Raw genomic sequence first — 14,534 nt, 5'->3', positions numbered from 1 at the left:
ACCCATGGTCAGAACCTACGCTGGTGCAGTAGGTCCTGGGTTCCTCCTGGTCATGTGGCAAGTGTATGCAGACAGTATCTGGAGGATGAAGGAATTGACACAATTGAATGGCCCTCACGATCACCTGATCTAAACCCGATAGATTACCTCGGGGTCATAATGTTTCTGTCCATCAGACGCAGCCAGGCTGCTCCTCAGACTTTACAGGAGCTCACTGATGCCCTTAGACAGATCTGGGAGGACATCCCACAAGACAAAATCCGTCGTCTCATTAGGAACGTGCCGCGACGTTGTCAAGCATGCATACAAGCACGTGGGGGCCACACAAGATATTGAAAATAATTTTGAGTTGCAGAAATTGTATTTAGGCAAAATGGACGAGCCTGCCACATAATTTTTTCCATCCATCCATCCATCCATCCATCTTCTTCCGCTTATCCGAGGTCGGGTCGCGGGGGTAGCAGTCTAAGCAGGGAAGCCCAAACTTCCCTCTCCCCAGCCACTTCGTCTAGCTCTTCCCGGGGATCCCGAGGCGTTCCCAGGCCAGCCGGGAGACGTAGTCCACCCAAAATGTCCTGGGTCTTCCCCGTGGCCTCCTACCGGTTGGACGTGCCCTAAACACCTCCCTAGGGAGGCGTTCGGGTGGCATCCTGACCAGATCCCCGAACCACCTCATCTGGCTCCTCTCGATGTGGAGGAGCAGCGGCTTTACTTTGATTTCCTCCCGGATGACAGAGCTTTTCACCCTATCTCTAAGGGAGAGCCCCGCCACCCGGCGGAGGAAACTCATTTCGGCCGCTTGTACCCGTGATCTTATCCTTTCGGTCATGACCCAAAGCTCATGACCATAGGTGAGGATGGGAACGTAGATCGACCGGTAAATTGAGAGCTTTGCCTTCCGGTTCGGCTCCTTCTTCACCACAACGGATCGGTACAACGTCCGCATTACTGAAGACGCCGCAACGATCCGCCTGTCAATCTCACGATCCACTCTTCCCCCACTCGTGAACAAGACTCCTAGGTACTTGAACTCCTCAACTTGGGGCTGGGTCTCCTCCCCAACCCGGAGATGGCACTCCACCCTTTTCCGGGAGAGAACCATGGACTCGGATTTGGAGGTGCTGAATCTCGTTCCGGCCGCTTCACACTGGGCTGCGAACCGATCCAGTGAGACCTGAAGATCCCGGCCAGATGAAGCCATCAGGACCACATCATCTGCAAAACCTAATCCCGCGGCCACCAAACCGGAACCCCTCAACGCCCTGACTGAAATTCTGTCCATAAAAGTTATGAACAGAATCGGTGACAAAGGGCACCCTTGGCGGAGTCCAACCCTCACTGGAAACGTGTCCGACTTACTGCCGTCAATGCGGACCAAGCTCTGACACTGATCGTACAGGGAGCGGACTGCCACAATAAGACAGTCCAATACCCCATACTCTCTGAGCACTCCCCACAGGACTTCCCGAGGGACACGGTCGAATGCCTTCTCCAAGTCCACAAAGGACATGTAGACTGGTTGGGCAAACTCCCATGCACCCTCAAGAACCCTGGCGAGAGTATAGAGCTGGTCCACAGTTCCACGACCAGGACGAAAACCACACTGTTCCTCCTGAATCCGAGGTTCGACTATCCGGCGTATCCTCCTCTCCAGAACACCTGAATAAACCTTACTGGGAAGGCTGAGAGTGTGATCATTTTTTCACTTTGATTTTTGGGGTGTCTGTATACTGAGCCCTCTGTAGGCTGAAAACTTTTATTTCCATCAAAAGATGTGGCATCCTTTTCTTCCTGAGACATTAAACTGTCCATATCAGTATAGATGTCCTATATTTTTTTTTCACCTTTGAAATCTGATGTGTTTTCAAAGTGTTCCTTAAATTTTTTTGAGCAGTGTATTTAGTCTGTATGGTTCAAATACTCTCAGTCAAAATACAAAAAGACTTTAGAATAATTTTTGCACTTTTTTTTTCTTCTGAAGCAGCTAACGGTGGGTGAAAACCACGAAAATTTGCGACGGGCGGACTCTAACAGGAAGTCTAGGAGCTTCAGCAAGCAGCCGAGCACTGGGGACTACTACAAGACCCTCGGGAGTGACACCGTTGAGCTCAGTGGGAGCAAAGTCATGGCACCGAAGGAGGAGGTAACACAATGTCAAACCATAATACATATACGTTTTGCACTCTGTGAATATCTCAGGCTCTCAGGGAATCTCTTTTTTTGGGATGACATTTATGGATGACAGTTTGTTGGCATTAGGTTAACCATGTTGTAGGCGGTATTTGCCTATGCATTATGCCACTCCGCATGTTATATAATCCTGTGTCCTTTTCAGCTTTTTGTTTGCTGCATGATGCAAACTGCCCCCTCATTTCCATCACCTTGTGAGCCTCCTGTGTAAACTGTCCAAGAAGCTACAATGGAACACACGTGGACAGTCAGTCCATTAAGGGCTTAAATCAGTGTCATCATGACTAGATATTGTATAAAAAGGACAATACCAGTCTCAAATTTGGACGTAGTGTACATTCGCAACAGTTTGTGATGTCTACTTGTTTTTTTGTTTTTTTGGGGGTCTATTTAGGGTAGTTTGGATTATATTATAACATAGATGATTTATCTTGCTCTGGAAAATAATTCATACAAATATACATTTTGATATAAGTATAAATGGCTACAAATATGTGTATTGAAAATATTTTAAATTTAAATAGGAGGTAGTCATTTTAATGAAACAAAAATATAAAAAAACTAATTATAGTATTATATTTTTAAATGCATTAATTACTCAGTCTGTTAACATTTAAAACATTGGTGGGATGATAGAATACAATAGAATGGACTTTATTGTCATTATATTTGCATATAACGATATTAAGGACTCCAATTTAAGGTGCGTTAGTGGAAATAAATATGGACTAAAAATAAATCGCACAAGAATGAAATAAAGATAAAAAATAAGAATTGAAACAAACAGACTACCATCCAATAAAAACAATAAGCAAGCCTATACAATATACAAAACAATATGCAAAATAATGTACAATAAACAAGAGTACCAGAGTAATAAAGGAATAACAATCAGTGTCGGACGTATTCGCACTCGAAGAGTTATATTGCACAGTAGGGTATTAGGGTAGGATATTGTATAGGGGTGAATTATTTATTACAAGTTATAGTTCAAGATGGTGACAGCTCTGGGAAATGGAATTATCCTTAAAATAAAGAGAGACAGGGACACAGTTAAAGTCCTGTGAGACAAAATGTTTTTCCCTGGTATTGTTCATTTGTTGCTACATACCTCCACAGGCGACAGAACAAGGGGTCTGTCAAACACAATTATGTATGTCTCTGGAGATGTAGTCTTATAATCTCATGGGAATCAGGAGTGGGGGTGTTGTGTTGATATGGAGGATAATCCCCATTGAGCCAATTACAGCCTCAGAGGGGCCCCTCCTGGTCCCAGAGGCTTCCTAGCAGATGGGCCGGCTAATCAGCGGCACGGGCTGCCATGACTCATCTGGACACTGCCCTCCCCCCTAAACTCCGTAGGGGCCTCGAACAGCAAGGGGGGCTTCGATGATGAGCACGCGTTTGAAGAATAAAAGGGGTGGGGTTGGTTTTCGGTCACGGTCCATTAACTTGGGTTGTGGCACACTTTGTGAGCGTGTCAGACGCGTGTAATGTGAAGGGGTGCGGTGGGCGTGGGGGTTAAAGGACTATCACTTACAGCAGCAGATGGCTTTTGCCCCAAATGTTTAGCCTTGGGGCGGAGTGGGCCCTATTGGGAGTGTTATTGTGTCTGAATGAGTTGATTAAATACAGCAGAAGGACGACAGACATCGAACATGTCTGCTTACATCTGTCACGGTCAACAGTCTGGATGCTCCTTCAGGTGTTTAAGCAGGCATGCCTATGCAGACCAAAAAGACAGATTTTGGACACCACTTGATTGGTGATTAAGAGCCTTTTTTTGGTGCAGACAATTTTTACTAGGTAGTAGGGCTGTGAATCTTTGGACACCACATGATTTGATTTGATTCTTGGGGGTAACGTTTCGATTCATAATCGATTCTCAATTCTAAATCAATACTTTTATAATAACATTGGGTACCAGTTCTAAGATTAACTACATTCCTCCATAAAATAAAAAACAGCTATGATACATTTCTATGTTACTTTAAAAAATCTGGTTGTGTTTAATATTTTAACCAAACATTTAATAAAAGTAAAATACAAATAAGGCAAAAAGAGAAGTATCCCACACTTCTCCTTTCTAAAGAAAATCTGCACAGCAGATGTGAGCCTCTACACCAGGTGTGTCAAACATAAGGCCGGATCCGGCCTGCTTTGATAGGGTTCGCAAAGTATAAAAATGAGCCTATATGTTTCAATGAAAGTAACTGCTGTTCTAAATGGGTCCACTAGATGTCGCAATACCAATTCTTTGTATTTTTGTAGATTATGCTATATATGTAAAAAAATAAAAATAAACCACATGTTAGTGTACCAGTCGAGGAAAATGATCAAACTACATAAATAACATCCTGTAATTTGATTTTGATGTTATTGTTTTATCTTGATAGATTTAAACATTATCACATAATTTATTCAGAAAGTATAAATAACAACAAATAAAGCATATATACTATCAACCGCAACATGTAAGTGTAAAAAAACAACAACATTATGATTTCTACATTTTCAGAATGTGCTTGTGCAATTTTTAAACAAAGAAAACAATCTGAAGTTGTCTTTATTCTTAAATTATCGTGTTGTTATTTTACCAGTCCGGCCTACTTGGGAGTAGATTTTGTGGCCCCCGATCTAGAATGAGTTTGACACCCCTGCTCTACATCAACGATATCATTTGTTGTATGGCTGGATAAGACAGATATTTTAAAAATTAAAAATAGTATTTGTTTTAAAAATTTTAAAAAATTTAATCCACAAAGAAATGTTACAAGTAGGAATCGCAACTAATTCGATAATCTATTTATTTTTACACCCCCACTAGTTAATATTTACTGTATTAAAAAAAAAGTCTAAATAATTAGATATATTACATACGTGTTGTAAATAAGAGGCTGTTTACAGTAAACTATTTTTCATAAAGACGCAAAAAATGTGGTGATGGACACTTATTTACACAACAAGGCGTTTTAAAGGTGAAAAATGCAGACTCTTATTGACTGGTTGTAAAAGTGTAAGTTTTTAAGGACATTCAGCTGTTGTGCGTAGACTCAAAGATGCCATTTTTCCAAAACATAGGACGTGAGCATGCAGGAGAACATATTTGTTCTTGAATTTCAGAGCACAAAGCTGTTAAGCTTACAAAATATTAAGCGAGGAAACATTACTGTCGTAACTTATTTTACCCAGTTCATATAGTACAGCATAGGGCTGCAGCTATCGATTAGTTTAGTAATTGAGCAATCTATTGATTATATTGTTTGAGTAATCAAGTATTAGGATAAAACACACTTCATAGCCTCAATGTGTATTTTAGAGAAAATTAAATTGTCTGTTTGCCATTACCTTTTCCCAAGCAATTCACATCAACAACATTGAAATTGCACTTTCAACATTTGTGCTTTCACACAATACATTTAGAAAATTAAAACTATTTTCTGTTTGCTGCCACACAGATTAAATCAATAGCGGAGCAGCATCTCCTCATCCGTGGCTCACTAGTGCAATAACAACGCCGTAAATGTGTCCAATGGAAAACCCGTCCGACCGGAATTCTAATATCTGACGTTCCTTGGGTGAATAATGTAAACTCACTACATCGGTATGTTTTAGTACTTTCATGGCGAGTGTACTAACAGATATAAGTAAGAACTTTACACTACTTTATATTAGAAATGACAACAGCGGAGAATGAATGTCCCATTATAAGTAGAGAAAAAGAAGAAGCTTATTGACTACAGTGTCATCACAGACTACAAAGGCGAAAGCGCGCACATTTTCAGGACTTATGCTGATCCCAAATACAGATCATTAGGTACCAGAAGATGAGAAAAGTTGCTTTTGCATAATATTGCGAAACAAAACGCCAGATAATATGTCTTACCTTACACACACACCATAATAATACTTATATGTTGAAGCACAGTACAATCCATGAACCGGTGTGGCTTCATAGCTTACCAAAGTCGTACTAAAATATTTTATATACATCATTAAAATCCTTAAAAAAAGACATGTTTTTGTCTCATAATGATTGTGAATGATTGGCAAAATTCCTAAAAAAGTGCAGTTCCCCTCAAAGGTCCAGGCCCTGAGGTAAAGTGAATTATATTTATATAGTGCTTTTCTTCTGCCCGGAGGTGGGGCACGATGGCGAGCGCCTGGTGGCCGGGCCTGTTCCCATGGGGCCCGGCCGGGCACAGCCCGAAGAGGCAACGTGGGTCACCCCTCCAATGGGCTCACCACCCATAGCAGGGGCCATAGAGGTCGGGTGCAATGTGAGCTGGGCGACAGCCGAAGGCAGGGCACTTGGCGGTCCGATCCTCGGCTACAGAAGCTAGCTCTTGGGACGTGGAACGTCACGTCACTGGGGGGGAAAGAGCCTGAGCTACTGCGCGATGTCGAGAAATTCCGGCTGGATATAGTCGGACTCACTTCGACGCACAGGAAGGGCTCTGGAACCACTTCTCTCGAGAGGGATTGGACCCTCTTCCACTCTGGCGTTGCCAGCAGTGAGAGGCGACGGGCTGGGGTGGCAATTCTTGTTTCTCCCCGGCTCAAAGCCTGTATGTTGGAGTTCAACCCGGTGGACGAAAGGGTAGCCTCCCTCCGCCTTCGGGTGGGGGGACGGGTCCTGACTGTTGTTTGTGCTTATGCACCAAACAGCAGTTCAGAGTACCCACCCTTTTTGGGAACACTCGAGGGAGTACTGGAAAGTGCTCCCCTGGGTGATTCCCTTGTCCTACTGGGAGACTTCAACGCTCACGTTGGCAACGACAGTGAAACCTGGAGAGGCGTGATTGGGAAGAATGGCCGCCCGGATCTGAACCCGAGTGGTGTTTTGTTATTGGACTTTTGTGCTCGTCACAGTTTGTCCATAACAAACACCATGTTCAAACATAAGGGTGTCCATATGTGCACTTGGCACCAGGACACCCTAGGCCGCAGTTCCATGATCGACTTTGTAGTTGTGTCATCGGATTTGCGGCCTCATGTTTTGGACACTCGGGTGAAGAGAAGGGCGGAGCTTTCTACCGATCACCACCTGGTGGTGAGTTGGCTGCGATGGTGGGGGAGGATGCCGGACAGACCTGGGAGGCCCAAACGCATTGTGAGGGTCTGCTGGGAACGTCTGGCAGAGTCTCCTGTCAGACAAAGTTTCAATTCCCACCTCCGGAAGAACTTTGAACATGTCACGAGGGAGGTGCTTGACATTGAGTCCGAGGAGACCATGTTCCGCACCTCTGTTGTCGAGGCGGCAGATCAGAGCTGTGGCCGCAAGGTAGTTGGTGCCTGTCGGGCCGGCAATCCTAAAACCCCTTGGTGGACACCAGCGGTGAGGGATGCCGTCAAGCTGAAGAAGGAGTCCTATCGGGTCCTTTTGGCTCATAGGACTCCGGAGGCAGTGGACAGGTACTGACAGTCCAAGCGGTGTGCAGCTTCAGCGGTCGCGGAGGCAAAAACTCGGACATGGGAGGAGTTCGGGGAAGCCATGGAAAACGACTTCCGGACGGCTTCGAAGCGATTCTGGACCACCATACGCCGCCTCAGGAAGGGGAAGCAGTGCACTATCAACACCGTGTATGGTGCAGATGGTGTTCTGCTGACCTCAACTGCGGATGTTGTGGATAGGTGGAAGGAATACTTCGAAGACCTCCTCAATCCCACCAACACGTCTTCCTATGAGGAAGCAGTGCCTGGGGAATCTGTGGTGGACTCTCCTATTTCTGGGGCTGAGGTCGCTGAGGTAGTTAAAAAGCTCCTCGGTGGCAAGGCCCCAGGGGTGGACGAGACCCGCCCGGAGTTCCTTAAGGCTCTGGATGCTGTGGGGCTGTCTTGGTTGACAAGACTTTGCAGCATTGCGTGGATATCGGGGGCGGTACCTTTGGATTGGCAGACCGGGGTGGTGGTTCCTCTCTTTATGAAGGGGGACCGGAGGGTGTGTTCCAACTATCGTGGGATCACACTCCTCAGCCTTCCCGGTAAGGTTTATTCAGGTGTACTGGAGAGGAGGCTACGTCGGATAGTCGAACCTCGGATTCGGGAGGAACAGTTTGGTTTTCGTCCTGGTTGTGGAACTGTGGACCAGCTCTATACTCTCGGCAGGGTTCTTGAGGGTGCATGGGAGTTTGCCCAACCAGTCTACATGTGCTTTGTGGACTTGGAGAAGGCATTCGACCGTGTCCCTCGGGAAGTCCTGTGGGGAGTGCTCAGAGAGTATGGGGTATCGGACTGTCTTATTGTGGCGGTCAGTTCCCTGTACGATCAGTGCCAGAGCTTGGTCCGCATTGCCGGCAGTAAGTCGAACACATTTCCAGTGAGGGTTGGACTCCGCCAAGGCTGTCCTTTGTCACCGATTCTGTTCATAACTTTTATGGACAGAATTTCTAGGCGCAGTCAAGGCGTTGAGGGGTTCCGGTTTGGTAACCACAGGATTAGGTCTCTGCTTTTTGCAGATGATGTGGTCCTGATGGCTTCATCTGACCGGGATCTTCAGCTCTCGCTGGATCGGTTCGCAGCCGAGTGTGAAGCGACCGGAATGAGAATCAGCACCTCCAAGTCCACGTCCATGGTTCTCGCCCGGAAAAGGGTGGAATGCCATCTCCGGGTTGGGGAGGAGACCCTGCCCCAAGTGGAGGAGTTCAAATACCTAGGAGTCTTGTTCACGAGTGAGGGAAGAGTGGATCGTGAGATCGACAGGCGGATCGGTGCGGCGTATTCAGTAATGCGGACGTTGTACCGATCCGTTGTGGTGAAGAAGGAGCTGAGCCGGAAGGCAAAGCTCTCAATTTACCGGTCGATCTACGTTCCCATCCTCACCTATGGTCATGAGCTTTGGGTCATGACCGAAAGGATAAGATCACGGGTACAAGCGGCCGAAATGAGTTTCCTCCGCCGTGTGGCGGGGCTCTCCCTTAGAGATAGGGTGAGAAGCTCTGCCATCCGGGAGGGACTCAAAGTAAAGCCACTGCTCCTTCACATCGAGAGGAGCCAGATGAGGTGGTTCGGGCATCTGGTCAGGATGCCACCCGAACGCCTCCCTAGGGAGGTGTTTAGGGCACGTCCAACCGGGAGGAGGCCACGGGGAAGACCCAGGACACGTTGGGAAGACTACGTCTCCCGGCTGGCCTGGGAACGCCTCGGGATCCCCCGGGAAGAGCTAGACGAAGTGGCTGGGGAGAGGGAAGTCTGGGTTTCCCTGCTTAGGCTCTTGCCCCCGTGACCCGACCTTGGATAAGCGGAAGATGATGGATGGATGGATGGATAGTGCTTTTCTCTAGTGGCTCAAAGCGCTTTTACATAGTGGAACCCAATATCTAAGTTACATTTAGACCAGTGTGGGTGGCACTGGGAGCAGGTGGGCAAAGTGTCTTGCCCAAGGACACAACGGCAGTGACTAGGATGGAAGATGGGATCGAACCTGGAACCCTCAAGTTGCTGGAACGGCCACTCTACCAACCGAGCTATACCACCCTATACCACACCCTTCATGCTGTCCGGGTTTGATAAATTGTTATTAGTTACTTTCATTAAAAAATGTATGGAAGCAACATAATATAAATTAAAGCTTTTTTCTAATCAAATTAGTGGATTTAATGGAATATGAAGTACCTAGAAGACAAGCAGTTGGTGTGTGTGTGTGTGTCATGTAACCATCGTAGGCTTATAACAATATCTTCAGTAATTATTGTTGGTCTGTGAAAATAGTTTTTAAAACTGCTTTTTTTTTTGGCAGACTTTGACAGGACGTAAGTGTACTTAAATCAGAAAAAACAAGCAAGTAAAAACATCTTAAATAAAGAAGCTCCTAAATATTGGACATAAATGGAAATTGATGCTGGAAAACAGTGATTAATATGAATAAATGTTGATATTTAATATGGATACAAAATTCTGCCTCCTCCCTCTCTTTTTGCTCAGGGCTCTGTGCTGTTGGAGGAGCCTGCTGATGGCTCCAATCCCACACCTGAAAATGGTACCACAGAGGAAACAATCCCAGCACCTCCTCCACCACCGCCACCTCTTCCAAGCAATCCGACGCCAACGCCTCCGCCGCCTCCTCCGTTGCCGCCAGATACACAGAAAAACCAGAATGACTTGGCGAACAACAAACAGCGCCGCGCGTCTTCGTCATCAGGAAGTGAGTTTGCCATGACCCATTGCTACTACCCCAAACAAAAAGTATGCACTTTGCTTTGAATTTATTTTCTTATTTCTTTGCATCCACATTTTTTCTTAATTCCATAGTTGGAGTTTGTATTTTGTTATAATGATAAATTGATGACAGTGCTGAATCTCACCATCCTCAATAATGGATCCCAAATTCATGATGCAGGTTTACTATAACACTGAACTGAGTGTTGTCTGTCTATCTGTGTTGGCCCTGCAATGAGACGGCGACTTGTCCAGGGTGTACCCCGCCTTCCGCCCGATTGTAGCTGAGATAGGCGCCAGCGCCCCCCGCGAACCCGAAAGGGAATAAGTGGTAGAAAATGGATAGATGGATGAACTTGTTTGGTGTTCATTTCTTTAAGTGCCTAAGTGTGTTAGATGCTGCTGACTGACAGTGTATGACACTAGTTGGAATTATTTGGGGTAAAACCTAGAACAATAAAGATTAATAAGGTCAAATTACATCTTTGCTGTCTTTAAATAATCAAAAATTTTAGGACATTTATTTGAAAACAAAATGGGGTCATTTTGATTTAATCGAGTATCATTACGCCGTTCTAAAGGGTCTGTTGAAAACCGAACCGTTTAAAAACTGAAACAATGTTTGCCATTGGAAATATTGTAAGTCCAATTAAACAGGTTCAGACTCACAAAAACACTTTTTACAAAAAATAATAATGGCAGTTTTACTTGCAAAATGACCCACACTGAGAAACACATGTAAATTACAAATAAAACATACATTACATTCAATTTCCCTTTTACTTTTATCGACAACACTCAACATCGATGAGCGGTGACAGGGGAAAGACCCACGATCTCCACATCCGCACTCAGTTGAAAACTTTTTTTTTTAATTCAATAGTGTTTTTCACTTTTATTTATTCAAGTGCTCTGTGCTACTGAGATGCTACCAAAGTTTTACGGCACACCACGTCACTGTCGTCGACGCTGCATCCTGCATAAATACATTACATAAGCGCCATATTACCATTGGTGCGTTCAGAGGCATTCTGGAAACATGGACTCTAAGGTTTTTGGTGACGTTAATGTACTTTTACTGTGTACTACAACTTTTTCTGGCACTATGCTGGATTATTTTGCAGCCATACTCAAAGTTCAGAGACCAAGTCACCGTGTTTTTAACCGAAAGTTGTCAAATTTCATGCAATAACTCATGCGATTAATCACAGAAATATCACATCAATCTTGCAAATAAACAAATTAATCACAGAGTTAATTTTGACTACTAATGCTCCTTTACCTTAACCGCAGATAGTTACCTGAAAGGTGGTGTGTGTTAAACGGTAAGGGATCAGATCACTGCATATGCCTGTGTAAAGATGAGTGAGGTGAATACCACTGATGGTAGATTTTACTTCAAATACATCCCGACGGCACTTTAGATAAAACTGTTGCAAAACTTTTTAGCTGATAGATGATGTGCACTCAAGTTAAACATCTAAAAAAATGTGTGTATGACAGTTGCTCAGGGTCTTCTCTAGAGTTAATTTCCATCCATCCATTTTCTCCCACTTATTCCTTTTGGGGTTTTGGGGGGCACTTTTGCCTATCTCAGCTACAATCGGGCGGAAGGCGGGGTATGAAAGCGAGTAATAACCCGTGATTAATCGAAATTCAAAAGTGATTAATCTGATTTTTTCTTCAAATAATCGTTTGCCAACACAAGTTAAAACCTCTTAAAACCAAGACAGTGTAAAAAAAAAACCAATACATTTTTTGGTAAAAATGTCCCCTAAAACCCAAATCATTCTAAAACCAAACTGTATGAAAATTGAGGTACCACAGTTGCCCTAAATGTCAACAGCAGTTTGACAAAGTCGTGCTAAAATATAATAATCTAAAAGTGACATTAAGTACATGCTATAAAATGCAGAAGGTACAATCACTGCAATACAAACATGATATATCAGCTTAACTACTATTTCCATTGGCCCACATACTAATCAGCTAAAGTAAAAGTCTTATTTTATGTTATTGGTCTTGACTGTTTTCATCTTTCTCTGTCTGCTTATGTTTGTTTGCTTATTTTTCTGCCATTTTCCTTTCTTTGCCTACCGTGGTCTGTCCTCATTGCTGCTCCTGTGATAAGGCGGGCGTGCACCCCGACAGAAGAAGAGTAAGTTGAGAGACCAAAATCAAATCTACATTGCTATTATCCATTAGTATGCAGTCGTCTCTCGTCAAATCGCGCTTCTAATATTCTGGCTTCAGCATGTAATTATTTTAAAGTACATTCTACAACATTTTTGCGCTATATTAAGCTTTTCAAGCATAAGAAATGTCTAAATTAACTAAAAATATTAATACTACAATGGTATTGGTCACTAGAAGACGAAACCAATCAGAGCACACTCTTCGGTATCGTGGCCTCTCATTGGTTCAGCCTCAGACAGCATTACGAAATTGGATTGAAAGTGTTAACTTGATTAAAGGGTATTGTTTCATGTCTAGAGGGCTCTTGTAATGTTGAAAACTATATTTTGAAGATAGTAAACCTGTTTTGAAAAATATAAAATTCATAATTAATTATTCCTACTTTGTGGAAATTCCTTTATATGGATGTCTGGACCCAATTACCAGCAATAAACAAAAGATTGTTTTAGTAATAATGCTATAACAAAAAAAAAATAATTGGTATTCTCTAAAAAAAATCTTAATACTTATGTTATACTCCATTAGTAGATGTATATATAAGTTTAAACATTTTTTAAGTAGTAGTAGTAGTAGTAGTAGTAGTAGTAGTAGTAGTAGTGGTAATAGTAAAAGCAATAGTCAAAAAAATTCCAAAAACAGAGGTTTTTTTTTTTCGGAAATGTGTAACTCTTTAAGAAAATAAATAAGGACACTGGTTTTCAGCAAAGAGGAAACATCAAAAAGACAACAGTGTTTCTGGTAGGCGTGAACATACCTTACATGTATCTAGAAAATGAATAGTGGCAGTCTAATTGCTGACAAGTGGCCTGAAAGACAACAAAGCCATAAAAACAACAAAAAGGATGTTAATATGTTTTTAAAATAAACACCCTTATACAATCTATATCATTTCAGCGTTGGTCACCATATATATTTACATGTTTTATTTTCCTAATTGCAGGAAGGCCATAAAACATTTTAGGCTTACAAAGTTAGTGTATTGGACACCAATGACGGGATTTGTCCTACAGTGTTCGCCATGTCATAAAGAGATTAAGTCACTGTTAACTAAAACTCCATCAATGCTTCTGGAAGCTTTAGCTGGGACTACATTGATTGAACCATTGGGGATAAGGACAACAAACCAGGTTGTAGACTAAAATTATGTTACAACAAAGCACGTGCTTCCATGTTCCTCACTTCTAATTTAGAAGCAGGATAGTGAAGAAGATGAAGTGCGGAGCTAATTGGAGACACAGATGTTTTTAATAATACAAAGAAAATATTTTATTCTTCCATTTATTCATGTCTAATATTTTCGATCTGTCACTTTAATAGTGTAATTTACTCTCACAATGTTGGACTTAGCTTTTTGGGTAAAACTTTACCAAATTTGCTGATGTCGCCACTGGGGAAAAACATCACAAATTGGGCAAATTCCAAAAGGTTCGTTTGAAGGAAGTATAAAGAAAAGCAAGATTATTTTATAAATATCTTCAACATGAATCCATGGTTTGATTTCAAGTTTTCGGGACCTACTGCATGTATATCCCAATTACACATAAACAGGTACCATTAGATAGAAAACATTGGTTTTGCATAATAGGTCCAAAGTATGCTCTTTTGGCTTGAGATCAAGCCACTGACTAGGCAATTGAAGAATATTCTATTTACCTGTTATTAAAAAGTTTCCAGTCAATTTTTGTTTCGGGTAATTAGTTAGCAATGTTGTGATAATTTTGTAAAAGTTTTATTTCTTCAAGAAAAAAAGAATTTTGGCTTAATAAATGTCACTATCCAACTTAAAGTAGTATCTCAGTTTTTGTTACTGATCCGTTTCAAAGTGTCCAACAAAAAACAAATCATAAAACACTGAAGTACATTTTTTCTATTAAAAAAAAACAGATCCAATGATTCAATTATTCTCCTACAGCGAGTTGTTTTGCAATTGTACTCAATAAAAAAAATGAAGGGAAAAAAAAATCACACTAAGTCAACAGCATGGGATTCTT

At 42.7% G+C, this 14,534-nt stretch overlaps 1 protein-coding gene across 8 annotated transcripts in view; it reads left to right on the top strand.

The window, feature by feature from the left end:
* The window catches only part of espn (espin), a 91,076-nt gene that overhangs the window by 59,264 nt on the left and 17,278 nt on the right, over positions 1–14,534 (top strand). For 4 of the 8 annotated variants that reach the window (XM_061903749.1, XM_061903750.1, XM_061903745.1 and 1 more), the window contains exons 8-10: positions 1,982–2,143; positions 10,114–10,333; positions 12,479–12,505. In XM_061903749.1, coding sequence (XP_061759733.1) covers positions 1,982–2,143; positions 10,114–10,333; positions 12,479–12,505 — 409 coding nt within the window. The remainder of the gene's footprint in view (positions 1–1,981; positions 2,144–10,113; positions 10,334–12,478; positions 12,506–14,534) is intronic. The other 4 variants (XM_061903752.1, XM_061903747.1, XM_061903746.1 and 1 more) reach the window with 3 other exon arrangements.

This window comes from Nerophis ophidion, linkage group LG06 (assembly GCF_033978795.1).
Source record: "Nerophis ophidion isolate RoL-2023_Sa linkage group LG06, RoL_Noph_v1.0, whole genome shotgun sequence".
Classification (NCBI taxonomy): domain Eukaryota; kingdom Metazoa; phylum Chordata; class Actinopteri; order Syngnathiformes; family Syngnathidae; genus Nerophis; species Nerophis ophidion.
The sequence above is the reverse complement of the archived record's forward strand: the minus strand, read 5'-3'. Positions and strand labels throughout refer to the sequence as shown.